Raw genomic sequence first — 26326 nt, 5'->3', positions numbered from 1 at the left:
CAGTACCCACATATGTATAAAATCTGCCTCTATCAAAATAAAAATAGATGAATAAAATATTTTTTTAAAAAATAAGCTTAATGCTGGGATTAGGGAGATGGCTCAGTAGTTAAGAGTACTTGCTGGGCCATCATGAAGCCCTAAGAAAGCCTGAGTTTAGTCCCCAGCACCCACATAAAAAGCCAGGCATGGTCACGCATGCCTGTAACCCCAGTCCAGCACAGGATAAAGACAGGGTAACCATGGGGGCTCACTTATCTGACAGTCTGGGCAAAAATAGCAGCTCCAAATTCATAAGAGACTCCATCTCAGGGAAATAATGTGGAAGAGAAATACAGAGACACTCAACATGGTCTCCTCTGGCCTCTGGACACATGTGCATATAGTATATGTACACACAACACACCTCATGTCATACATACAACATGTACAGGCCAAAAAAAAAAACCCCACAGTGTTTTAGGGACATGATGGCGCACATACGTAATCCCAGTACTTGGGAGGTGGAACCAGGAGGATCAGAAAGAGTTTGAGGCCATACATAGCAAGTTGGGGGCCAGCCTGGAATACATTAGACCTTTTCTTTTTTAAAAAAATGCTTAATAATTGAAATAAATATGGAGTTCCCATATTTCAGTTCTATCATAACTAACTGTGAGCTGCATCTGTGAAATACAAGACTCAGTGTAACCACCTGGAACTTCTGACTGTCCATTCAGAACTTGATTTGTGGCTGTTCAAAATAGACTTGAGGACCCCGAAAGTGAGATCAGCTCCTCGGAGGCAGAACGGAGCACAGCATATGGCCGGCCACAGCTCGCTGCAGAAACACAGAGGAAGAAAAGAACAAAGGGGAAAGAAGGAAGGGAGAGGAGGAAGCAGGTGGGGGGTGGCGGTGAGAGGCAGTGAGTGGATATAGCTAGCCTCTGACTGGGGGACTAGAGAACAGGGGCCTTGGCCTTGGAAGGGCCCAGAGCAAAGGGCTTGGGCAGAGGAGCCACTCAGGGTGGGGAGGGGGTTCTTCCATGAGGGACAGAGGTTCCCCAGAGCCATTGACAATGTGGGCCATGTCTAAAAAGAAATCCAGAGCTGTTCAATGCTTTCAACCAATGTGGCCACCCTGTCATTTGGCCAGCTTTTTGGAGTTTACCAGGCGACATCGTAACATGATAAGGCACGTTAATACAAGCTTTTTGGTGAGTGACGTAGGCCATTTAATGATCTGACACAAAAAATGTTCCTGATGCCATCAAGAAAGGACTCCAGGGCTGGAGAGATGGCTTAGCAGTTAAGGCGCTTGCCTGCGAAACCTAAGGACCAGTTTTGGACTCTCCAGGTCCCACATAAGCCAGACACACAAGATAACACAAGGACACACACACACACACACACACACACACACACACACACAAGGCGGCGCACACATCTTGAGTTCTATTACAGTGGCTGGAGGCCCTGGCAGACCAATTCTTTCACTCGCTCGCTCTATTTTCAGCCGTGATGTAAACAGAGCCTCTCTTTTCCTGGGGTCCTGGAAGAGAGCAGAGAGACGGAGGGCACAGAGCTCAGACATGGCATCATGAGCAGGAGGCAAGACCTTCAAGAGCGCCCGGAGTTAGCATCCCATACAGGCTCTGAGGCAGTAATTCAGCGAGTACAAAGAAGCCCGAGAGCCTTAGGGTGGCATGGGTACCACTATAGGGCTCAAAGGAGGATCCAAGTGGGACCAGGATCTCTTCTCCCAGAACTCAGAACATCAACAATTCCATGGGGACAAAGAGCTTGGAAGTCACATGCCAGCATGCTACCTGGAAGCGATCTGTGAAACTATGGCTGGTGGGTCATCCTGGCTTCTCCCACAGGTGGCTTCAAGTGCTCCACACAGCCCTGACTTGGCATCGCTGAGGCCCCAGCGGTGACTCCGCCCACCTTAAGTATTGCTAGATACAGCTGGACTAAGTGGGTCCAAGCTAGGACCAGAATCACAATGCTGGCTCCTCAGTGGGAACGAACTGCCCTGTGACCGTTCAGTGAACCTTGTTTGGCCATGTGTTTCAGAATCCAATCACCCCTAAGTCTCAGGACAACACCCCCCCCCAAAAAAAAGGCAAGGATAGAGAAAGGCAGGGCAGAGCTGCTCACACTGGAGAGCACGGGACACTGGCTAGAGGAGGCCTTCATCTTTAACCCAAACTCTAATTTGACTAGGTTACCAAGAACAGAGCTATTTGTGGGGGAGACACCTAATATCCAAAGCCAGAATCCTACTTTGTCCATTTCCAGCAAGTGACTATGTGACTGTCTTCCTCACAGGGACCAGAGGTCTCGCTTCATGCAGAGCTGTCTCTTTCTCTGCCCTTAGTCCAATCTTGGGCAGCCACATGTAATCGGAGCCTAAGTTATGAGTGTTCAGTGAGAAACCCAACAACCCTTGGAAGAAGGTCTGCATGCCCGGGCCTGTAGAACTTTCTGGATACATTGTCCTAGTCTGTCACGTAAGACTAGGATTCTTGTATATGTGCACCTTTTTAGTTTACAGTTTTAAAATATTTTATTTTTATTTATTTATTTGAGAGAGAGAAAGAAGCAAAGAAAGAGAGAGAGAGAATGGGTGTGCCAGGGCATCCAGCTGCTGCAAACAAACTCCAGATGCATGCACCACCTGTGTATCTGGTTTACGTGGGTACTGGGAAATCAAATCTGGGTTCTTTGGCTTTGCAGGCAAGAGCCTTAACCGCTAAGCAATCTCTCCAACCCTTATTTTATCTTTTTAATTAAAAAAAAAAAAACTTTAGCCAGGCGTGGTGGCGCACGCCTTTAATCCCAGCACTTGGGAGGCAGAGGTAGGAGGATCGCTGTGAGTTTGAGGCCACCCTGAGACTACAGAGTGAAATCCAGAATAGCCTGAGCTAGAGTGAGACTCTACTTCAAAAAACCAAACAATAAATAAATAAAACATTTATATAATTTCCTCCCATGTCTCTCCTCCTCTACCTCCCTCCACGCAACCCTAGTATCCCCTCTTCAATATTGATGTCTTTCTTTTTATCTTCCTCCATCATCCAACCTCTTGGTCAGAGCTGTATTATGCAGATCTTGTGCAGGTAACCAACAGCCCCCATGAGGTCATGAGTGCAAGGGCCGCTCCATGTCTGGGAGACAGCGTTTCCCAACCCAAGTGCTCTTTCCCATCCCTTACTTTGGCTCTTATATTCTTTCCACCACCTCTTCTGCATATATGTGCACTTCAAAAATGTGCTTTCTAGCTGGGTTTGTGGCGCACACCTTTAGTCCCAGCACTCAAGAGGCAGAGGTAGGAGGACCACTGTGAGTTCGAGGCCACCCTGAGACTACATAGTGAATTCCAGGTCAGCCAAGACTCCAGTAAAACCCTACCTCGACAAAACAAAATATAAAAATAAAAAAACAATGTACTTTCTTAGAGAACTCCATTACTTTAAAATGATGCTTTTATAGTAAACTTTATAATATATAATGTCTTCTGCACACTTCGCATTTACTGACTTAAAAATGGTTTATGGTCAAAGGACAAAAGTGTATATCTAATAGAATTTTTTTGTGCTTGAAAAATCACATGTTACACCAATAGGAATGTCTCAGCCACAGAATTGCTGGGGCTCCTGGCCTTAACCTGTCCAGGGTTTGTTAGCAATAGCCTGCAGTGTCCCTGAAAACTCCACAGAGCAGCCTGCTTGTTGTGCAAGCCTGTGTCTGCAGGCTGGATCTAAGCCAACCAAGGGGTGCTCTCTGGCCCTGGGCTCACCTCCTTTCTCTGAAATTGGCCAAATGCAATCAGCTTTACAAATGCTTTTCTTCAACACCCAGAAAAGCCACAGCAATTACTAAACAGGTTTGTTCCTCTCTTTCTCTCTCTCCCCCTCCCTCTCTCTCTCTCTCAATCTCTCTCACACTCTGTGTGTGTGTGTGTGTGTGTGTGTGTGTGTGTGTGTGTGTGTGTGTACACCTGTGGCTTTTCTGAACGTCTCCTGTCCCTTCTTATCTGTGGGCTCCCTGGCCTATGTCTCTCTGGAGTGTGTGCTCAGCTCTTTGCCTGCCCCTCTGCCACTTTCTAGAAGTCTCTTTCTATCAAGGTTTTGGCTCTAGCTCAGACCTCTCTTCCAAGCTCCAGACTTGCAGCTGCTACCAGCTACCACCTCCACTTGGGAAGACACAGACAGCCCCATACCAGTAGTGCCCCGTGAACACTACCTTGGTGCGTGTTAACACTACTCATGCCTAAGAGAGTGCCAGGGGCTCCTGCCTCTGTCACACCTTCCTGACCCATGCCAGGTCCTATGCCATCCACCCACCGAGTGGAACCTAATTGCATCTGCTTCCCCCTCGGCCCTGTTACGCCAGCCACCAGAATCTCTTGTCTCTCCTAGACAATTCCCACCCCACCCAGCCTCTGTGTTGATGCCAGAACGACCATTCCAGAACAGAATCCACCCCGTGTGGGAGGGAGCCAGGACTCGTCACTTGGTCTGAATGCTCACGAGCTCTGTGCCCGGCCTGCCACCCCGTCTGGGTGCCCGGTGCTCCTCAACCACCACCACTCCCTCTGCGGGCACCGTGTTCTCAGTGCCAGTTAACTCCAGCCCTCAGGCCTGGCTCCTCTCTCTCAATCCATCCTCACCTTTCCGGGGGGGTTTCTCCCACCCTGGGCATTGCCAGCAAGAGCACTCAGATGGAGAAAACTTACCCAGGGAGGGAGGGGAGGAGGGAGATGTTACGGTTACCTTTGTTGCTGGGACAGACATCTGGCCAGAAGCAGCTTATGGGAGGAAAGGGTTTGTGTCAGGCCTACAGAGTCCAGGGGACACACTCTCAGGGGCTCACTCCACCAGACATCAGCATTGCAGAGAGAGAAAAACCAGCCTCAACAAACACAAAGGGCCAGAGCTCAAATGACTCTGAGCACACCTTAGGGCTGGACTACAATCCAGCCTCAGCGACAGGCCTTGTAGCAGGGTCTTATTTGCTGGGGACTCAAGTTGCAAGCTTAATTAAAAAAAAAAAAAAAAAATCCTCAGGCTACGGGGAACATGCACTCCGATTCAAACTACCACAGGAGGAGAGAAGGAAGAAAATGAGAATTCAAGATTCCTGTTGTCAATCTATCCTTACCTCTCCATTTTACTTTTCTCTTTGGTGAAAAAGGATTTTTTTTTTTAAAGCTCTGTTGCTTTACTGGCTCACCACTAGAAAAAGAAGAGGCTCATAAACTAAATAAAACCCATGGCTCCACCCCCAAGTCTCCCAGAAGTACAAATTAAAAGTTTCAGAACCCAGGGCTGGAGAGATGGCTTAGCGGTTAAGGTATTTGCCTGTTAGGCCAAAGGATCTAGGTTCGATTCCCCAGGACCCACATAAGCCAGATGCATAAGGTGGCGCATGTGTCTGGGGTTCATTTGCAGTGGCTAAAGACCCTGGTGCACCCATTCTTTCTACCTCTTTCACAAATAAATAAATATAAGATTAATTTTTTTAAAAAAGTTTCAGAGCCCTAAGGTAAGGATGTTTTGAAAAATTAAATCTGGGGGCTGGAGAGATGGCTGAGCTGTTAGTTACTTTCTTGCAAAGCCTAACAGCCTGGATGGATTCCCTGGTACCCACATAAAGCCAGATGCACAAAGTGGTACATGTGTCTGGAGTTAGTTTGCAGTGGCAAGAGGCCCTGGTACATCCATACTTTCTATACTTTCTCCCTCTCTCTCATAAATTAATAAACAAAAATATTTTTAAAATTTAAATCTGGGGATGGAAAGATGGTTTAATGTTTAAGGCACTCACCTGCGAGGCCCAAGGACCAGGTCCAACTCCCCAGAACCCATATATTTTAGGGCCTTTCATGTGCCAGCTACAAATTTAAATAAAGCAATAGTTTTCAACCTTGTGTTTTCCAATGACCCACAATTTTTTTAAAAAAATACATTTTTCAGCAGGGCCCCATATACACCACTCAGAGATGAAATCTCATGAAATGGAGCCAGGTGTGGTGGCACATGCCTTTAATCCCAGCACTCGGAAGGCAGAGGTAGAAGGATCCCCATGAGTTTGAGGTCACCCTGAGATTACATAGCAAATTCCAGGTCAGCGTGGGCTAGAGTGAGACCCTACCTTGGAAAACCCATAATAATAATAATAGTAATAATAATAATAATAATCTCCTGAAACAGTGTATGTGTGCTATAGGAGATGCTTGTGCATCTCTCTGCTGTTCTTTAACACTGGGCATGACACACTGATGTCCTGATGTCCTACTTGACTGTGACCTCTGCTTAAAAGCATCTGGTGTGCTAGAGAGATGGCTCAGTGGTGAAGGTGCTTCCTGCAAAGCCTATCAACGCTGGTTCGATTTCCCCAGTGCCTATAGAAAGCCAGATACACAAAGTGGCACATGTGTCTGGAGTTCATCTGCAGCGGCCAGAGGCCCTGCTGTGCCTGTTCTCTCTCTCTCTCTTCTGTGTGTTCCCGCTTGCAAATAAATAAATAAAATATTTTTTAAAAAGCAGTTAGGAACCACTGCCCTAGTGGTTTAAAGACGTTCCAAAAAAGATGGGCGTGGTGGTGCACGCCTTTAATCCCAGCACTCAGGAGGCAGAGGTAGGAGGATCGCTGTGAGTTTGAGACCATCTTGAGACTACATAGTGAATTCCAGGTCAGCCTGGGCTACAGTGAGACCCTACCTCAAAAAAAAAAAGTTTCCAAAAGAAAACAGCAGAGGAAAGAGAGGCTGTTATGGCTTCACTGACTCTTGTCTATTTTCTTTTTAATCACTCCTGATACCCCATCTTTCCTTCTCTCACCTGTTCCCAGAACACCTTCGTCTCATTGGCCTCACCCATTCTGGAACAAATGGCGGCAGCCTGATGTCTCCCCGCCGTGGCCCAGAGTCTCTGAGATTGGCAGTTCCCAGGGTTGTCCGCTTGCTTCCACTGCCCCTGGGGACCAGATGTTGGCTGCTATTAGGTTTAACTCCTAATCACAAATTCCTCCTATGCCTTGTCTTTAGAAGCCCTGTGTAAAATGCTTCAGAAAAGCCAGTGGGACGTCGGCACGTTTATCTAGCACAGCCGAGGAAGTTGCATTCCGAGGTCCTAGCGCCATGGCAAGCCACCGGCCTCGCTCCACCGTGTACACTCGCATGGCTCAGGCCAGATGCCACGCTCTGCCAGGCCCGTCTTAAACTTCTCAGCTTTGAAATAGCCCGCCCCACTGTCCCTCCGTCCCCGGTCTGCAGTGGACCCCATGAATGACACGGCTGGCCTTGACCGTGAGAGACCCATCTGCCTGGCCTTCTGAGTGCCTTGGTCTAGAAAAGTAACGAAAGCTGTCCCGCCTGGGCCACGGGGGCTTGGGGGAGTGTTTGCATGCCTCATGTGAACAACAGGAAACAAAAACAACACCCTATATTTAGAGTCTGAGAAGTCTGTGCAGACCCAAGTCTGCTGGCTGGAGTATTTATGTCTGCTTTGTAGATTCTGACTGTTTTTAGAGCCACCAATTAGTTCTGGGCTGAACCCTGGTCTCCAAGAGCTTCGGTTCTTGTGAATTCTTTATTTATAGTTTCTCTGCTGAGGCCTGCCAGCCCTTCCTCATTTTCTTAGGGCCAGACACAATTGACTCCGGTTCTTGAAAATTCTTATTTATGGCATCATAATATGGGAGTTGGAAAGAACCTCTCATAGTATATCTTGCTGAGATTCAGAAACCTGCCTGGGTGACATCACCCAATAGGCAAAAGGCCAGGCCCTTCAACTTAGAGTCCATTGTCCTCTCAACAGTGTGTGTCTGTCTGATAAGGGCCCAGCACCACGTGCACTGGAAGCTCCACTTGGAATGGCCAGGGCCAGTGAGGCAAACATGTGCTACCTGACTGTAGGTCTGTTATGTACTGTGGCAGGGTAGGACATATAAACAGTGGCCCATTTTAGAAAACAGGGTCTAATGAGGAAAGGTAACGTATAGCACAGATCTAGGTGTTTCTACTGTAGATCCAGTGGGAGAAAAAGTGAGAGTTTGGGGAGCGCTCATTTTGGAAACCCAGACTTCAGAAATCACAGCTCTGCAGACACACAGAGGGCACCACCCGTGAGGAGACAGCCAGGCACTGTTAGCAGGGGTCACCCAGAGAACACAGGCCAAAGGCTAATGAGATCTTATTTGTATTGATTTTTACTTTTCGAGAGAGCGTGCCAGGACCTCTTGCCACGGCATACAAACTCTAGATGCATGCATCACTTTGTGCATTTGGCTTTTTACATAGGTACCAGAGAGCTCAGATGCCTGTAACTGCTTGCTGAGCCATCGCCCAAGCCCCCTTATTTACACTGGGTGAACCCCCTGCTAATAATGTAAAGGACACACTGAAGGGGGCTTCCAGGGAGAAGGGAGTGGTTCGTGAAAGAAGGGTTAAGGACATGCACGTTGCACACCGAAAACGCAAGGACATATAGGGCATATCAGAAATGCAATTATCAGTTCGTGCTGACCACCTGGACGTGAGGGCTTAAGGAGACGCAGAGCAAGAAATGAATGCATTCCCTTCGGCAGGCAACTGGATGAATGGTACACTGCAGGCTGAGACGGGTGAGGGAAAGAGAGTGACGGGGAATAAAAACAGAGCTTCGCACCTGCTAGCCGGGAGGTGTCGGGGACAAGCAGGCAAGAATCAGCCAGGGAGCAATGCAAATGTGTGGACCGGAGTTCAGAGTCCCAGTATTCATGGAAAAGCCAGGCCAGTGCTGGAGAGGCCGGGACCAAATCAGGTGAGCTCTGAGCTCAGTGAGAGGGACTTTTTTGTTTTGTTTTGTTTTTTTGAGGTAGGGTCTCACTCTAGCTCAGGCTGACTTGTAATTCATCTGTAGTCTCAGGCTGTCCTCAAACTCTCAGCAATCCTCCTGCCTCTGCCTCCCAAGTGTCTCAAGAAATAAGGTGAAGAGAGAATGAGGAAAACACCTGAACCTGACAGTGACCTCTGGGCTCCACAAACACATGTTCACGTGCATCCAGGCATGTGCACACACACACCTCTCTCTCTCTCTCTCTCTCTCTCTCTCCCCCCCTCTCCCCCCCCCTCTCTCTCTTACACACACACACACACACACACACACACACACAATCACTGGACACCCAAGCATGGAGTTCACAGTACATCACTGCATCTTGAATGGACCGAGCAAAATCTCAGATGTACACCCTGAAAACCTGGCCACCCATGAGGCTAGAGCAGTAGCCACTTTTGGGGGGCAGGCAGCCACATGAAGTTCCATGGCTGCTCAAGGAAACCCTGTAGATGATTCCTGGGTGTGGTCTGCCCACCCACATTTAGCTCTCTTTGCTTCCCGTCTCTGTTCATCATTGTAATAGCTGGGGATTAGTACCAGAGAACTGGCTAGGCCCTCGGGGACCCCTGCCTGAGAGCGCTGGACAGCCAGGGGACCCATGTGCCCCCACATCTCAGACTGTGGGATGTCAGAGCAGGAACAAGAAGGACCCTTCTGGATAACGCCTTTCAGAGAATGAGGAACTGATGAGCACTGTGAGCAATAGAAACATGAACAACAGCCACATAAGAGAAGATACCCTCGGGCCAGAGAGTTGGCTTAGCGATTAAGGCGTTTGCCTGCAAAGCCAAAGGATCCCCATTCAATTCCGCAGGCCCACGTGAGCCAGATACACAAGGGGGCGCATGTGTCTGGAGTGCATTTGCAGTGGCTGGAGGCCCTGGAGTGACCATTCTCTCTCTCTCTCTCTCTCTCTCTCTCTCTCTCCCTCTCCCTCTTTCTCTCTCTCAAGTAAATAAATAAATAAGTTTTTAAAGATACTTCAACGTTGAGGATTTAATTCAGTGGTGAGCGCTTGCTTAGTGAGCACAAGGCCTGGGTTCAGCCCCCAGCACCAGAAAAACTCAGTTCTTCTTATCTTTGTGCCTTCATCCTTGTAAGGGGATGAGATAGGTCAGGTATCACCAGTTTCAATTTTTCTATTTTTTTTTTTTAATTTGACAGAGAGAAAGAGGGAGGGACAGAGAATGGACATGCCAGGGCCTCTAGCCACTGCAAACGAACTCCAGACACATGAGGCCCCTTGTGTATCTGGCTAACATGGGTCCTAGAGAATCGAACCTGGGTCCTTTGGCTTTGCAGGCAAATGCCTTAACTGCTAAGCCATCTCAGCAGCCCTATCACCAGTTTTTAGGCATGTGCTCCTTGAGTGATTAATGTGCCTGAATGCAGTTAGGCAAGTGTCTGACCCAAAGTTTTTAAGACAAAGAAGACAGCTGCAAGATGAAGCTAGGGATGCCAGGCCTTCATCATACTTTTAGTTATTAAGTGAGGAGCCAGGGATTTTTAGAAAAAAAAAAAAAGTAGTTTCTGCCTGGCATAGTGGCGCATGCCTTTAATCCCAGCACTCAGGAGGCAGAGGTAGGAGGATCACTGTGAGTTTGAGGCCAGCCTGAGACTACATAGTGAATTCCAGGTCAGCCTGAGCTATAGGGAGACCCTACCTCAGAAAAAAAAGTCAATTTTTGGTTTCTAAGACCTGCTGTGCTTCAAAATGCTGTCATCTCCAATGCATTTGTGTCCCTCCTCTTGGAGTCACAAATTTATCCAAAATTGTAAATTAAAGTTAAAAACAAATGATAAGGGCTGGAGAGATGGCTTAGCCATTAAGCGCTTGCCTGTGAAGCCTAAGGACCCCGGTTCGAGGCTCGGTTCTCCAGGACCCATGTTAGCCAGATGCACAAGGGGGCATACACATCTGGAGATCATTTGCAGTGGCTGGAGGCCCTGGCACACCCATTCTTTCTCTCTCTCTCCCTCTTTCTCTCTCTGACTGTCGCTCTTAAATATATAAAAATAAAATAAAATAAACAACAAAGATTTGGTTGAAATCTTAGTTGGAAGTATTTTTAAAAAATTTAAAAAAACAGATGATAAACATAGACAATATAAGAAGATAGAAATATGCAATAATAGCCGGGTGTGGTGGCGCACGCCTTTTATCCCAGCACTCAGGAGACAGAGGTAGGAGGATCGCCGTGAGTTCGAGGCTACCCTGAGACTCCATAGTGAATTCCAGGTCAGCCTGGCTAGAGTGAGACCCCACCTTGAAAAACCAAAAAGAAAGAGAGAGAGAGAGAGAGAGAGGAAGGAAGGAAGGAAGGAAGGAAGGAAGGAAGGAAGGAAGGAAGGAAGGAAGGAAGGAAGGAAGGAAGGAAGGAGGGAAGAAAGAAAGAAAGAAAGAAAGAAAGAAAGAAAGAAAGAAAGAAAGAAAGAAAGAAAAGAAATGTGCAATAATCCTCATTTATATGGCTGAAGGGACTAGCATTGACCCTTAATCAAGCTCTATCAACTTTTTTCCTTAGAGACCCAGCAACCTGCCAAGTAGTGGGGAAACTGAGGCAGGAGCCAGTGAGACCAAGGAATGTGGAGGAGAGGGGGCTTTAGAGCTGGTCACATGGCTGCCCGAGGTTACATTAAATGTTAGCATAAAGATGACGACCATTCTGTATTTACTAATTGCCTTTACTTTGAGGTTAGTTCTTTTAACAAATGGAGTTGAAAGCTGCCGAATCGTAGTTTATAAAGCGCTGGCAAGAACCCAAGACGAGAAGAATCCATATGGGCTCTAATAAAACAAGTGATTTCTTTTATTGAGTTTTCCAGCCCAGAGGTGTCTTTGAGCTTATGCAACTTTGTAGGTGAAGAAATAGAGGCCCCATGGAAGTGCTCTAGGAATACTTGAAGGACACAGAACTAGTCCATAAGACTTCTGGGATTTGTTTTTTTTTTCCATCGAAGTAAGCAGAGCTCATTTGTGGCCCAGAGAGAATGGGAGAAGAAACATTTTCCTCCCTGATGCTTCTCCGCCCCACGGAGTCCCCAGGTCCCGCAGTCCCAGCCAGGTCAGCTGCGCGCCTCCGTCAGAGCCTCTTCTTCTGGGATGCTGGTCTGGCTGGGCATAATGCTCCCTTCCCAGCTAGAGGACTTCTCAGTCAAGAGTAGACATCTGCAGACACAGGCTGGGTGTTTCCATGGGCTGCAGGGCACAGAAGTTCTGGACCATAGAGCTCTGAGGTCGTTGAAAGGAGCCACCCCTGTGTGTCATGCATGCTGCTCCTGTGGGCATATGGGACCAGGAGCCTGCGAAATCCTTCTGGTGGCAGAGCCAAGCAGCAGCTCAAGGAGGGACAGACCAGGTGCTTGGCACAATGACCAGCAGAGAATTGGCACAGGAAGTGACCCCAAGAGGAGCCTCGGAGTTTGAACAATGCCTGGTCCCAATGTCAATTTCTACCTCTGCAGTTTTCTTGTGTTTAAAAATGGCAACAAGAGGGCTGGAGAGATGGCGTAGCGGTTAAGCGCTTGCCTGTGAAGCCTAAGGACCCCGGTTCGAGGCTTGGTTCCCCAGGTCCCACGTTAGCCAGATGCACAAGGGGGCGCACGCGTCTGGAGTTCGTTTGCAGAGGCTGGAAGCCCTGGCGCGCCCATTCTCTCTCTCTCTCCCTCTATCTGCCTTTCTCTCTGTGTCTGTCGCTCTCAAATAAATAAATAAAAATTTTAAAAAAAAATTATAAAACAAAAAAAATGGCAACAAGAGCTGGAGAGATGGCTTAGCGGTTAAACGCTTGCCTGTGAAGCCTGAGGACCTCGGTTCGAGGCTCGATTCTCCGGGACCCACGTTAGCCAGATGCACAATGGGGCACACGTGTCTGGAGTTCGGTTTGTGGTGGCTGGAGGCCCTGGTGCACCCATTCTCTCTCTATATCTGCCTCTTTCTCTCTCTCTCTGTCACTCTCAAATAAGTAAAAATAAACAAAAAAAATTTAAAAATGGGAACAATAGCTCTGATGGCTAGTCTCTATTGTCACCTTGATGGGTGTAGAATTACTTAAGAGACAGATCTTGGGCTGGAGAGATAGCTTAGCAGTTAAAGCGCTTGTCTGCGAAGCCAAAAGACCCAGGTTTGCTTCCCCAGTACCCACATAAGCCAGATGCACAAGGAGGCACATGCATCTGCAATTCGTTTGCAGTGGCTGGAGGTCCTGGTGAGCCCATTCTCCTCTCTCCCTCTCTCTCTCTTTCTCTGTCACTACTAGCAAATAAATAAAATAAAATAAAAATAAAAAGAGACAGATCTCTGGGCATGTCTTGGGGGAGTTTCCAGATTGGATTAATTGGAGTGTGAAGACCCATCGTAACTATGCATGGCACCATCCCAGACTGAATAAAAAGAAGAAAACCAGGCTGCAGAGATTGCTCAGCAGTTAAATTCACTTGCTTGCAAAGCCAGATGGCCTGGGTTTGAATCCCCAGTACCCTCATAAAGCCAGATGCACAAAGGAGCACATGTGTCCGGAATCGGTTTGCAGTGGCAGGAGGTTCTGGCACACTCATATACTCTCTGTCTTCCTCTGTGTCAAATAAAGAAAAGATTTTTATAAGCTTTTTTGCCATTTATTTATTTGCAAGAAGAGAGAATTACAATGTGCATACCATGGGCTCCAGCTGCTGCAAATGGACTCCAGATGCATGGATCACTTTGTGCACCTGGCTTTACATGGGTACTAAGGAATCAACCTGGGATTCTTGAGCTTTGCAGGCAAGTGCCTTAACCAAGTGAGCCATCTCTCCAGCCCCCCAGGTTTTGGTTTTTTTTTTTTTGTTTGTTTGTTTGTTTTTGTTTTTTTGGTTTTTTCGAAATAGGTTCTCACTCTAGCCCAGACTGACCTGGAATTTACTATATAGTCCTATGATGGCCTTGAACTCACAATGCTTCTCCTACCTCTGCCTCTCGAGTGCTGGGATTAAAGGTGTGCGCCACCATGCCCAGCTCCCCCAATTTTTTTAATATTTTTTTGTTTATTCTTACTTATTTATTTGAGAGCAACAGACAGAGAGAGAAAGAGGCAGAGAGAAAGAGAGAGAGAGAATGGACACGCCAGGGCTTCCAGCCACTGCAAATGACCTCCAGATGCATGTGCCCCCTTGTGCATCTGGCTAACGTGGGTCCGGGGGAATCGAGCCTCGAACCAGGGTCCTTAGGCTTCATAGGCGAGCACTTAACCACTAAGCCATCTCTCCAGCCCTCCCGATTATTTTTTTTAAAGAAGAAAGCTAGCTGAGCCCCAGCATACATGACCCTCTGCTTCGGGACCGTGGATGCAATGTGACAGTCACCTCCTGCCCCGACTTCCGTACCTTCCTCACCATGAAGGACCAGTGCCCTTGAATTGCAAAATAAGTCCTTCCTCCTTTAAATTACTTCCTGTCAGGCGTGTTGTCATAGCAACAGGAAAACAACTAATACAATAGCTCTGGGTGCATTGAACAGTGTGAGAGTGATAGCGCGTGATTCATGGAAAGTGCCTCACGGAGGGCTTAGTTCAGGGTGGGCTCGGAGGTTGGGTGCAAGCTGGAGGAGGGTGAGGCAGTAGGGGGCTTCCAAAGTCTCCCCAGCCCAGGTTGCTCCTATGAGGTCTTGAAAAGAGGACTTCAACCCCAGGAAATCTTTAGTGTTTGAAGACTTGATGCCCAAGTCTTTTCACCAGCTTAATGGTTAAATATTCCTGTTGTTTTACTGTGAGGATTACGTGTAGACTGGAAGACCAGGTAATGACGTTTACTATGATAGCTCAAAAATTGCCCTAAAAAAAAAAATTCCAAAACTTTGTAAGGCAAAAATTCTTCGGCTCTGGGAGGTCTAAAAAAAAAAAAAAGGCTGATGTTTAAAGAAAAGCAATTTTCCACTTCAAATCTTTAAAAACATTTAACTTAACTTGAATGCAATTAACATTTAGATTAGAAGTTTTAAACTTCAACTGTTCATTCCCCTCTTATTTCACATGATTCTCAAGACACTCTTGGAGACCAAGACAGAGACAGTCAGTGCCTGCCTGCCCAGAGCAGAGCCTATGCATAAAAATGCAGAATTCTGACTCTGGGGCCCCATGGGGGCCTCGGGACACAACTCGGATCTTTCTCTGGATTCCACTTTGAGATCCAACTTTTTTCAAGTTTTTAACTTTTTTTAAAAGAACTATTTCATTCCTTTCCCTGGCAGCCTTCAAACACAATTTTTACAAACGCTTTTCTTTTCTTTTCTTTTCTTTTCTTATTTTATTGCTTTTTCGCTCCCTGTCCGGTTGTATTAATTCTCCGCTATTCCTAAGGTCTCTTTTTCATACTTGACCTCTCCTTGAAGTTGTCTTCCTGAAATCAGAGAGGAAGAAGCAACTCAGGCCAGAGTCGCCTTGCTGGCTGAGCCCCAGCTGCTGGTGAGGCGGGTGTTCTTCCCAAGCTTAGGGGTTCCCTGGACTGTGAAATGGTACCCCGCAGAAAGTCAGGGGTCTGTTGTCATCTGAAGGGAAGTAATGCTTCTAGCCAGTTTAAAGTCTGGATGCCGTATTTCTTTATTTTTCTGAGAGAAAGAGAAGGAAAGAAAGAGGCGGGGAGTGGGGGGGCGGGGGGGAGGGGGATGGGTGCACCAGAGCCTCCAACCACTGCAAACAAACTCCAGGTGTGTGCGCCCCCTTGTGGCGAATATGCAACATTGCACACTTTGGGTCACTGTGCATCTGGCTACATGGGACCTGAAGATTCGAACTAGGCTTTGCAGGCAAGCGCCTTAACCACTAAGCCATCTCCCCAGCCCTCTTTTTATTTTCTTTTATGTGCACGTGTGTGTATGCATGTTTACATGGATGCGGGTTCACATGAACGACAGGGTCTCACTGAACCTGGAGCTCTGCAGTGAGCAAATCTAACTAGCCAGCAAGCCTTAGGGACCGTCATGTGCCGCCTCTCCAGTGCTGGGATTACAGGCGCATGCCATTGCCTCCAGCGGCTGCTGGGGATACAAACCCTGGTCCTCAGGCAAGCACTTCTCCCTAAAAGCCATATTTCTCTAGCCCCTGGATGCTTTCATTAGTCATTAATAAAATGAGAACCAACAAAATAGGACCTCACCTTCCTTTTCCTGAGCTGTGATCACACTGGCCATTTCAGTGGATCTTTATTCCCAGCTTGGGATCTAAGGCAGGTGACATGGTCCCACTGCATCCTCGGGTCTCTGGAGGGGCTGTGAACATAGCCATCCTGCCTCCCACGTCCATCCATCCGTCCATCACCAGGAGCCAATTCACACTAACAGCTGGCAACCTGCTCTTTCCCTCGTGAGGGCTCATCTTCCAACCCGCAGCCTGCTCTGAGCATGTTCTCCTGCCAGGGGTTCCTGCATTTCCCTGTGCTTGGCACGCTCAGCATCTTGCCTTCTCAGAGATTCCCTGCCCACGAGGAGTGCCCTTATTCATGAGCCTGCTATATCCCTTTGTGTAATGAATAGTTCTTGAGAGAGCTACGTCAGGGCTGTGAGATGATTAGAAATGGCCCCTGTCCCCAGAAGTCACCCAGAAGATGAGAATCAAGTCCTTGGATCCTTGCAGGGGGGCAAGATGCTATCATAGGTGAGGTCAGGATGACCCAGCTAGCTTACTCATTATTGTAGAGAACCATTCTGGGCTTCACCCTCCATCCCTGGCCCCGGTATTCTGTTCCACAGAGCGTCCACAGGGAATAGCTCCTTCAGTTCCTTGTTCTTTTTAGAAGAATCCTGCAGTCATGTTGCAGTGTAGAGGCACTCACGAGTGGCAGGATGCCAACTTCCAAAGAGGAATGTGGCGGCAACTCCAGAGTCTACCTTTCTTTCTTTCTTTCTTTCTTTCTTTCTTTCTTTCTTTCTTTCTTTCTTTCTTTTTTTTGGTTTTTGAGGTATGGTCTCAATCTAACCCAGACTGGCCTAGAATTCACTATGTAGTCTCAGGGTGGCCTCGAACTCACAGCGATCCTCCTACCTCTGCCTCCCAAGTGCTGGGATTGAAGGCCTGTGCCACCACGCCTAGTGAGAGTATTCTTCTTCTTATTATTATTATTATTATTTTGGTTTTTTGAGGTAGGGTCTCACTCTAAACCAGGCTGACCTGGAATTCACTATGGAGTCTCAGGGTGGCCTCGAAGTCACGGCAATCCTCCTACCTCTGCCTCCCGAGTGCTGGGATTAAAGGCGTGCGCCACCACACCCAGCTGAGAGAGTATTCTTTTAAAGACGGCCCCCCATCAAACTCACACTTACCACTACCCCCTCTAATACACAGGACACCTATGCTGCTTGCCACACAGAAAATGCATAGACTCACCCCTGGGAACATCTCAGATGTTGGGATTGCATGCAGCCAGCTTTGCCAGCTCCCGCCCTCCATATGCCCACCTCAGCAGCCAATCACCGCTTCACCTCAGGTCCGCAGGAGCTAGGTCAGCTGTGGGCACTCACTGTGTTCCCAGCTCAGCTCGTCCTCAGCTCCCCTCTACCTTTGTGGCCTATAAAGGGGTGCACACAAGCCTCACCATTCAGAACTACCCCACATCAACGCAGTTTCCCCCCTGCCACCCCCTACACACGCATTTGGCAGTATGTGACAGGGCCAGAACCACAAGGCCTTTGCTATGGTTCTGATTTTATTTTATTGCACCATTAGAGGCTGAGCCTCAGACCTCACACATCTAAGCAAGTGCTCTATACCGACTACATCCCCAGCCTCTTCGTTAAACTTACTACTTGCATTGAAATGGGGTCTTGTTAAGTCACCCAAGCTGCCCTTAAACCTGTTCTGTAGCCCAAATAGGCCTTCAACTTGTGGTCCTCCTGCCTCAGCCTCCCAAGTAGCTGATATGACAAGCCACTAGACCCACTGCAAGGCCCGTTTCTACCCTTGGCTCACAAAGGAAGGCTACCAGCACACAGGCAGACTCATAAACTGAATTCAGTTTATTAGAAGTTCAGTCCTTGGATTGGAGGAATATTTTGGAGACTGGAAATAATAAGACAAAAGACCATGTTTTTAAATTGTTTTTGTTTATTTACAAGCAGAGAGAGAGAGAGAGAGAGAATGGGCACACTAGGACATCCAGTCACTGCAAATGAACGCCAGATACATATGCCACTTTGAGAATCTGGCTACATGTGGGTACTGTGGAATCAAACCCAGGTCATTAGGCTTTGCAGGCAAACACCTTAACCGCTGAGCCATCTCTCCAGCCCCAAATAGCTTTTTGAAACCCTTGAGGCTTATACTTCTTCATGGTATTCTTTTTAGATTTTTAAATATTCACTTATTTATTTACTTACTTGAGAGAGAGCAGATAGAGAATGGGCACAACCAAGCCTCTAGCCACTGCAAATGAATTCCAGATGCATGTGCCACCTTTTGCATCTGGCTTACATGGGTACTGCGGAATTGAACCTGGGTCCTTTGGCTTTGCAGGCAAGTGCCTTAACCACTAAGCCATCTCTCCAGCCCTCTTCATATTATTCTTAGTATCAGATTCCATGCTTAATATGTGCAAAAGGCCCAGTCAAGGCAGTATAGCACTTACTGGTAAGAGCTTGGTTCTGCAGATGGAGAAACTGGGCCATCCAGGCTTCCTTACCTGTGTGACCTTGAACAGTTGGAGTAGAGGTCTTGGTCACATACAAGTATATTTAGTTACCTGACAAAAAAATGCATTGGACTTAGATCCTTAAAAGTATGATAGCAGTACAAAGAAATAAGAACTGGCATGGTGGGATAGAGAGATGGCTTAGCAGTTAAGGCATTTGCCTGCAAAGCCAAAGGACCCCAGTTTGAATCCCCAGGAGCCATGTAAACCAGATGCACAAGGGGGCGCATGCATCTGGAGTTTGTTTGCAGTGACTGGAGGCCCTGGTGCGCCCATTCTCTATCTACCTCTTCCTCTCTCTCTCACGTTCTCTCAAATAAATAAATAATGTTAAAAAATATAGTTAAAAAAAACTTTTTTAAACTAGCATGACTTCATATAAAGGTGCAGCAGAGCTGACCAGATTTGCTCATGCACAAGAAGTGACGGGAGAGGAAAGGATGATGCTCACATTGGTGATTGGGGTTCTGGAATGGAGAGCTGGCTGGATGGGGTCTCGAGAGGCTCAAGTTTGGGGGGAAAGTGATGGGACATCTTCAAGGGACAAACATACACTTGAGATGACAGCTAGACTTCAGCAGGAATCTGTCACTGAGGACATGTCAGAGGTGGCCGTTTCTTCACCATCAGGGTATATATAGTTGGTTCTTGAGCCTTGTGATGCAAGATTTCCCATGCAGAGTCCACAGTGAAAAGAAAGGGACACCCTGGGCCTAAGTGCAGCCCACCCATGGGGTCCAGAGAAGAAAGCAGTAGAGGGAGCTGGGAGTGCAGAGTCAGGGTATGGGAGTGGGTGGACAGCTCCGCTTGACCGCTTTGTGGGCCTCCATACAGTGCTTGCTGGGTCCACTTGGGGCCTTGGAACTTCAGACCTATTGGCCACCGTGAACTCAGTATCCCTGGAGGATGTGAGAAACATCTGATAGAGAATAGCTCAGCACACCTGTACTTTTAATGGGATTTTGGCAACCAAGAAAGTCTTCAGCCAGACATGTTTCTAATGGAAATGGTTTCCAGACCAAGGCTTGGGGGAAGCAGGCAGCCACCCCAGCCTTGAGAATGCTGGCTTCCCGGGGGCCACCTGGAAGCTATGAACCCTATTGGGTCACCTGTGACTCTCTTGGTCACTCTGCTCTGTCTGGAGAGCACAACAGCCTGGCTTGGCTGTTATTGAATTTTGCTAAGCTAAAAATACAAGGTCTGCCCTTGTGTGGAAATGGGCCACACATGCAAGATTTTTGTCCTCCACGGGGGGCTTCTAGAGGCTGAAGGCGCTTCTGGGCCCTGCATGTGGCCTTCCCTGAGTGACATTTTCCCTGAAGTTCAAAGGCTGGGTCCACACACTGCGTCTGTGGATCAAGGTGCCCCGCTGGAGGCCAATTCCAGCCCAGCATGAGCTTCTCTGCTCCTGGCCTCCACTCACAGTCCCTTTCCCCTACGCTCAGATGTCAGACAAACTACCAGTTTATTAAAGGACAGCCACAAAGTCTTAGAGAAATCCAGCTGTTTCCAATGGATTTCTCCCACACACACAACCTTTTTGCATTCTTTGTGACACACCATTGTATAGACTACAGATCAGTGACTTGTGCACGTGAAGTTTGCTAGTTTAATATTTAAAGACTTTATTTTTAGAACATGTTCAAGGGCTGGGGGTTTAGCTCAGTAGTAGAACGTTTGCCTAGCGAGTGCAAGGCCATAGGTTTGGTCCCCAGAGTTGAATTATATATATATATATATGACACAAAGCCAGGTGTGGTGGTGCACGCCTTTAATGCCAGCACTCGGGAGGCAGAGGTAGGACGATTGTGGTGAGTTCGAGGCCACCCTGAGACTACACAGTGAATTCCAGGTCAGCCTGGGCTAGAGTGAAACCCTAACTCAAAATTTAAAAAAAAAAAGAAAGAAAGAAAGGAAAATGGAGCACTTTTAGGTTCACAACAAAATTGAAATAAGGGTGTGAGGTTTTTCTTCTACTCCCCCACCCCACATGCACAGCCTCCCCATTTCCCACCCTGGCACCCACCAGAGGATTAGGACTGAGAGACCGCTGCTGACACCCACCTGCCCATGATTTGCATTACAGTCTACTCTTGGCTTCATTCACCCTGTGGTCTGGGCAAACACACAATGGCATGCGTCTGTTATTACCCAGTCTTCGCCACCCAAAATTCTCTCTGTGCGCCACCTGTGTGGCCCACACTCTCCCTAGCCACGGGGGGGACAATGTTCATGCAGGTTAGCTGGCAGAGTGTGTTAACCTGGGGCTCACACGGGCGCATTAGTAATTACTTTCCTTGAATGTCCATATGTTACAGGCCATTAGGTTGTCACCGGGCCACTGAGCTTTGAAATGTGTCCTTGTGTCCCCCGTTCAGATTGGCTGCTTCTTGCTCACGCCCTGCAGACCAAAGTCCCCTTACTCCTCCTTGGCTCACCCAGGGGTCCTCGTACCTTTTAAACAAATGCATTGGATGACACACGATGTGTAGGGTTTACGACACATGCTCACTGAGTCAGAAAAGTGACCACCTTGGTAATATTTTATTTATAAAGTTACATCTCACAGAGCCTCCTCGGTCTGTTTTTAAAGCACACATGGACAGACGAAGTACGGAAAGCAGGTGGAAGGTGAGCTCCGGAAAGAGCTCTTAGTACAAAGCTAAATCATACATGGAGCATCTGTCCCCTCCCCCAGGTGAGGGCAGGTGGTCTGGTAGGAACAGCATGTCAGGATGACCCTGAAAAGTCGGTCTGAATAGAAGAAGGGCTGAGCAGTAGAGGGGAGCACTTTACCATCTCTCACAAGGGAAAGAAAGCACCTCAAATGCACTACAGACTTGGTGTGAGGTTTCCACTATTACAAAGGACCATAGACAGCCTGGATGCCGGGAGACAGGCAGCTCCAACAGCCTGGCCTGGGGGCCAGCTTCTCGGCTGTGGGGCTGGCCGTCCTTGCACCCAGGCTTCCGTCTCCCCATGCTCATCTGTAAGACAGGTTAGCAGCAGCATTTTCCTGATCAGAATGTTTTGAAACCAAAGAGATTAATGTATATGATTAGTCTGTGTTGAACATTTGTCACTGCGATGAGAGAGCTGAGGAATATCCCGTCGTCCTGTCATAGGCCCCTTGTGACTCCTCTCTGTGGTCACTTACTGTTTCAGCGGGTCACCCAATGACATGTCTAACCCGAGCCCAGCCCAACACTTGCCCTCAGATGACATTGGCACCATCTTTGTTTATTTTTATTTATTTATTTGAGAGTGACAGAGAGAGAAAGCGACAGACAGAGAGAGAGAGAGGGTGCACCAGGGCCTCCAGCACTGCAAATGAACTCCAGATGCGTGTGCCACCTTGTGCATCTGACTTGCATGGGTCCTGGGAAATGGAGCCTTGAGCCAGGGTCCTCAGGCTTCACAGGCAAGTGCTTAATCACTGAGCCATCTATCTCTCTAGCCCAACATTGGTGCTATCTCAAGGGAAAGTTGCTCTGTGAATACAAAGAGGGTCTTTTAAGAAAGAAAGAATCTTCACTTTTTGATGCTGAGACTGTGTACCCCTGTTCCTGTAGGTGACAGTTTGGGAGTGATGCATGCATGTAGTTTTGTTTTTTAAGACACCTGTGTTCTGTTGAAAGAATAATTATACTCTTGAAATGCCTTGATGTTCATAAGTATCTCTCTGAGTGACTCATTTGGAAGTTCATAGTCTGGAACTGTTTTGTAATATTACTGGAATACTGTGAGAGGGAGGGGCTCCCTCATGTAAAAAGACATTTTATTAATCAAATTCCACTTGTCTTTTTTTTTCTCTCTCCCTCTCATTTCAGAACGGTTTGATCACCACTGTCCCTGGGTAGGCAACTGTGTGGGGAAAAGAAACTACAGATTTTTTTATATGTTTATCTTATCCCTGTCTTTTCTGACAGTCTTTATATTTGCGTTCGTTATCACGCACGTCACTCTTCGTAAGTATGCTGGCGAAATCAGATTACGTATGTAACCATTTGCCTGACTTTGGTTTTCTGGTCTAATTTTTTTATTTCGATATGTTGATCATTTCTGGCTTTCTCTTCTCTCTCTGTCCCCTGTATCCTTCCTCACTTCCAGCCTGCCCCCTCTGCTTATCACTTCCTCTGTCCCTCTTCATCCCTCCCTTTTTTTCTACACCCTATCCTTCCAAAGGCAGTTTCTAGGTCGCACCTAGACCAGATGTCACTTCTAGGACTTTCCCCTTGAAACACCTGTCCCGTTCCAACCTTAATGATGTCTGCTGAGGGAGGAAAAAAAATCACATTTCACAAGAAGGTCTTCATGACACAATGATAACCATTGAATAGGCGAGCATGTTTTCTTCTTAACACAATATCTACTGATACATGATTTTCTTTAAATTTTTTAAAAAAAAAAAACCTCCTATAGAAAAAAAAATATCTGGGGATAAAAACTGGGGCTTTCTTGTGCACACACACCTCTATGTGTTTTAAATATGCACTTAACAAGATATTAAATTACCTGCAAGAACATGAGCAAATACTGCTGGAATACAAAGAAAGTAATTTTGGGCTGGAGAGATGGCTTAGCGGTTAAGCGCTTGCCTGTGAAGCCTAAGGACCCCGGTTCGAGGCTCGGTTCCCCAGGACCCACGTTAGCCAGATGCACAAGGGGGCGCACGCGTCTGGAGTTCGTTTGCAGTGGCTGGAAGCCCTGGCATGCCCATTCTCTCCCTCTCTCTATCTGTCTCTTTCTCTCTCTGCCTGTCACTCTCAAATAAATAAGCAAAAATTAAAAAAAAAAAAAGAAGAAAGTAATTTTATTAAAAGTGAGATAGGGATGAAAATTATCTTAATATAACTACCCAAGTAAACGGCAGTCCTTTTTACTAGGTTTTCAGCATCAGACATGAATTCCCTCCCATGGGGCATGCGGTCTAATCACAGGGTACTTTGTTGCCACCATGACAGACATGCCACTATCGCACTTGTGGGCACAGCTTGCCTATGTGGCTTTGATGGTTTGTTTGTTTGTTTCATTCTCCACTATGAAGGTCATATTCTGAGTTTCTGTTGCCTCCTAGTCACCCACTTTCCTATCGTAGAGAATGATGAGAAGGAAGTTCATTGACTTTGGACTATAAATGCAAGCCTTTGACCTTTCAATATCGTGTCATTAACAGCACCAGAGGGCAGCCTTACCTCTCATGCATATTCCTGAAACATAAGCACCCATTAATGCCTACACAGCCTCACTCCAGCATGTTTCTGGAAATACCTGAACAGAGAGGCCTTACTTCCTCCCATGGCAGTGTTCAGCCCACAAATGGAGCATGAGGAGGCTTATGCAAATCACTTTTCCCACCCTTATGTCTGGGTGGGGTCCATGTAGGTGTTGGTGGGTGTGGGGGGTGTGTGTGTGTGTGTGTGACTCAATTATAGTAACTACATGAATTACCCAAAGTTTCCCAGATACTTTGAATCCCCATAATTGCTGATCCTTTTGATATATAATACATATGACACATGCATGAAGGTCGAAAGTTAGCAGGCTTGCCAAAGAAGATGAGAGTCTTCTTCTGCCCCAGCTGCAGCTGGTGAAGACATCCTTTCTCTCGGTTTTCCGAGTCCTGATATGGCAGAGGCGGAGTCTGTGGTTCATACGTAAAAGAAGCACAGAGAAAGTCAAGAATGTTGCATATATTTTCAAGGAGATCCTTGTTTTCATAGCAGAGAATAGATATCAATACTCCAACACACACATGACGCTAAAAATTGGTATTTTTATCTTATATTCTTCCGCAATCTTTGACAAGTTCAAAATGCTTTCATATATACTAGCAGGTTGTATTGGTGGCTTCTCCCTACATCCTGTATCTCAAGGGCCAGTTTTTTGGCTTGCTCAGTTATATGTAAATGCCAGTAACAGCTACACACATGTGCACAGACACTTTCACACTCATGCTTGCTCACCTCTGTACACACGCAGTGAATTCCACGGCCACTCTAGAGTTGGCCGTGACATTCATTTCTCTTTCCATCTTCACGGAAGCGTCATTCACCCTGATTCCAGCAAACCAGAATTTACTGTACTTCAGTGCTTAAATATTATGACTAATCTAAAATTCAGAATTTATCAGCCTGCAAGATGTATTTTGAACAAAACAAACAAAGCTTCTCCTTTCCCCTTTCCTTCACTTCCAACAATCTTCACCAAACATCTGATCCCCACACACACACCTTTGGCTGGGCAATGATGCCTTCAGAAAGGGTTCACAAAGCCCCTGCATCCCCAAGACACACACCATGGGCAGAGGGAGCCACTGAAAGTAGCGGCCAGGGTGTAGGACGTGACAGAAGTCTGTCATCTCTAAGCTTCCTAAAAAGCTTAGAGAGTCTGGGTTCCCTTACAGGCCAAGGAAGGTCTAAGCAAACCATACGATGTGAGTGTGAAAGAGAAAGAAGTCATTTCTTTTGTTCTAACTTGACCTTGAGATTACCTTTGCCCTTGACCTACAGCTTTGCACTTGCTGGCTGTGCCGCGCTGGCCTTGGGGAGATTCAACAGGAAGCCTTCAACACCTATCTTGCCTGATTAATAAGCAATGCAGTCCCTCTTTCGCCCCGCTTTCCACCACATACAATGTCTTTATGCCCCCCATGGTGGGCAGTGGGCACAGAGGGAGGGAGTTCCTGGAGAAGATGGAGTCAAGCTCCCTTCATCCTCCGCATGGTGGTACATGGTTGGCAGTTACAGGGAGAGACCTGGGGCTGTGCCACTCGCTCACCCCACAAGATGAGACTGCCAAGTCCTCTTCCTCATAGGCTGTTATTTTTTTAAAAGAACACATAAGACAAACAACAAAAAAAAAAGTTTCTCATCTTTACTCAAGCCCCTAAAACAGTGTCATCTCGCACAGACAAGTTCTCAGTACAGGGCCTGAACCCAAAAGGATTTAGAGTGAAAAGCAAGAAGCCAGTGTCTTCTCGGCCTGGTTTGTAAGCCCGCTAGAGTCAAAACTTAACAAGTGTGGGGGAAAAACAGAAGCGGGGGGGGGTGGGGGGCATCTAGTATTCTGTTTTCCTATGAAAATGAAGAAAACAAAGGAGTAATCAGAACTGTAATTGATGGGAAAGGACGCAGACACCCATCTGCTTTTATTGAAAAAAAATAAAATAAAAGTACCCTGCAGATGTTGCATCTAATTATGAGGCTGCCATTTTCTGGTTGAAAAAATTGGAGTGGAATCTCAAACCCTGATCAGTAAACTAGGTGCCCGCGTTGGCGCTTAGAAAATGAACTATTTAATTGCTCTGTAGGCCCCGATGACTTACGTAGATGCATGTGTTTGCAGCGGCCGCTGGCTCTGCAGGAGAGCGGGCGAAAACTGAGTGTTGCCTTCATTCCCACAGGTTCACAGCAGACGGGATTCCTCAACGCCCTTAAGGACAGTCCTGCGAGATATCCTTTCTGGTGGTTCTGCTGACGGGATCAGTAGCTCACTAACACCTTTAGTCTTACCTCCTTGGTTTTTTGTTTGTTTGTTTTGTTTTAAATATTTTACTTTATTTATTTAAGAGAGAGAAAAAAAAAAGGCAGAGGGAGAGGATGGGCGCGCCAGGGCCTCCAGCTACTGCAAACGAACCCCAGACCCACGCGCCCCCTTGTGCATCTGGCTTACGTGGGTCCTGGGGAATCGAACCGAGGTCCTTTGGCTTTGCAGGCAAGCGCCTTAACTGCTAAGCCATCTGTCCAGTCCTTACCTTCTTGTTTTTGACCTTGGCTTTTCTTCTCCACCTCCACCGCCTT

General features: G+C 47.2%; 1 protein-coding gene across 2 annotated transcripts in view; it reads left to right on the top strand.

The window, feature by feature from the left end:
- The window catches only part of Zdhhc14 (zinc finger DHHC-type palmitoyltransferase 14), a 322677-nt gene that overhangs the window by 259999 nt on the left and 36352 nt on the right, over window positions 1-26326 (top strand). For both annotated transcript variants that reach the window (XM_004651108.2, XM_004651107.2), the window contains exons 4-5: window positions 22355-22492; window positions 25930-25978. In XM_004651108.2, the coding sequence (XP_004651165.1) occupies window positions 22355-22492; window positions 25930-25978 (187 nt within the window). The remainder of the gene's footprint in view (window positions 1-22354; window positions 22493-25929; window positions 25979-26326) is intronic.

This window comes from Jaculus jaculus, chromosome 9, assembly GCF_020740685.1.
Source record: "Jaculus jaculus isolate mJacJac1 chromosome 9, mJacJac1.mat.Y.cur, whole genome shotgun sequence".
In the NCBI taxonomy this organism is placed as follows: domain Eukaryota; kingdom Metazoa; phylum Chordata; class Mammalia; order Rodentia; family Dipodidae; genus Jaculus; species Jaculus jaculus.
Note: the sequence above shows the minus strand (reverse complement) of the source record. Positions and strands in the feature narration are given on the sequence as shown.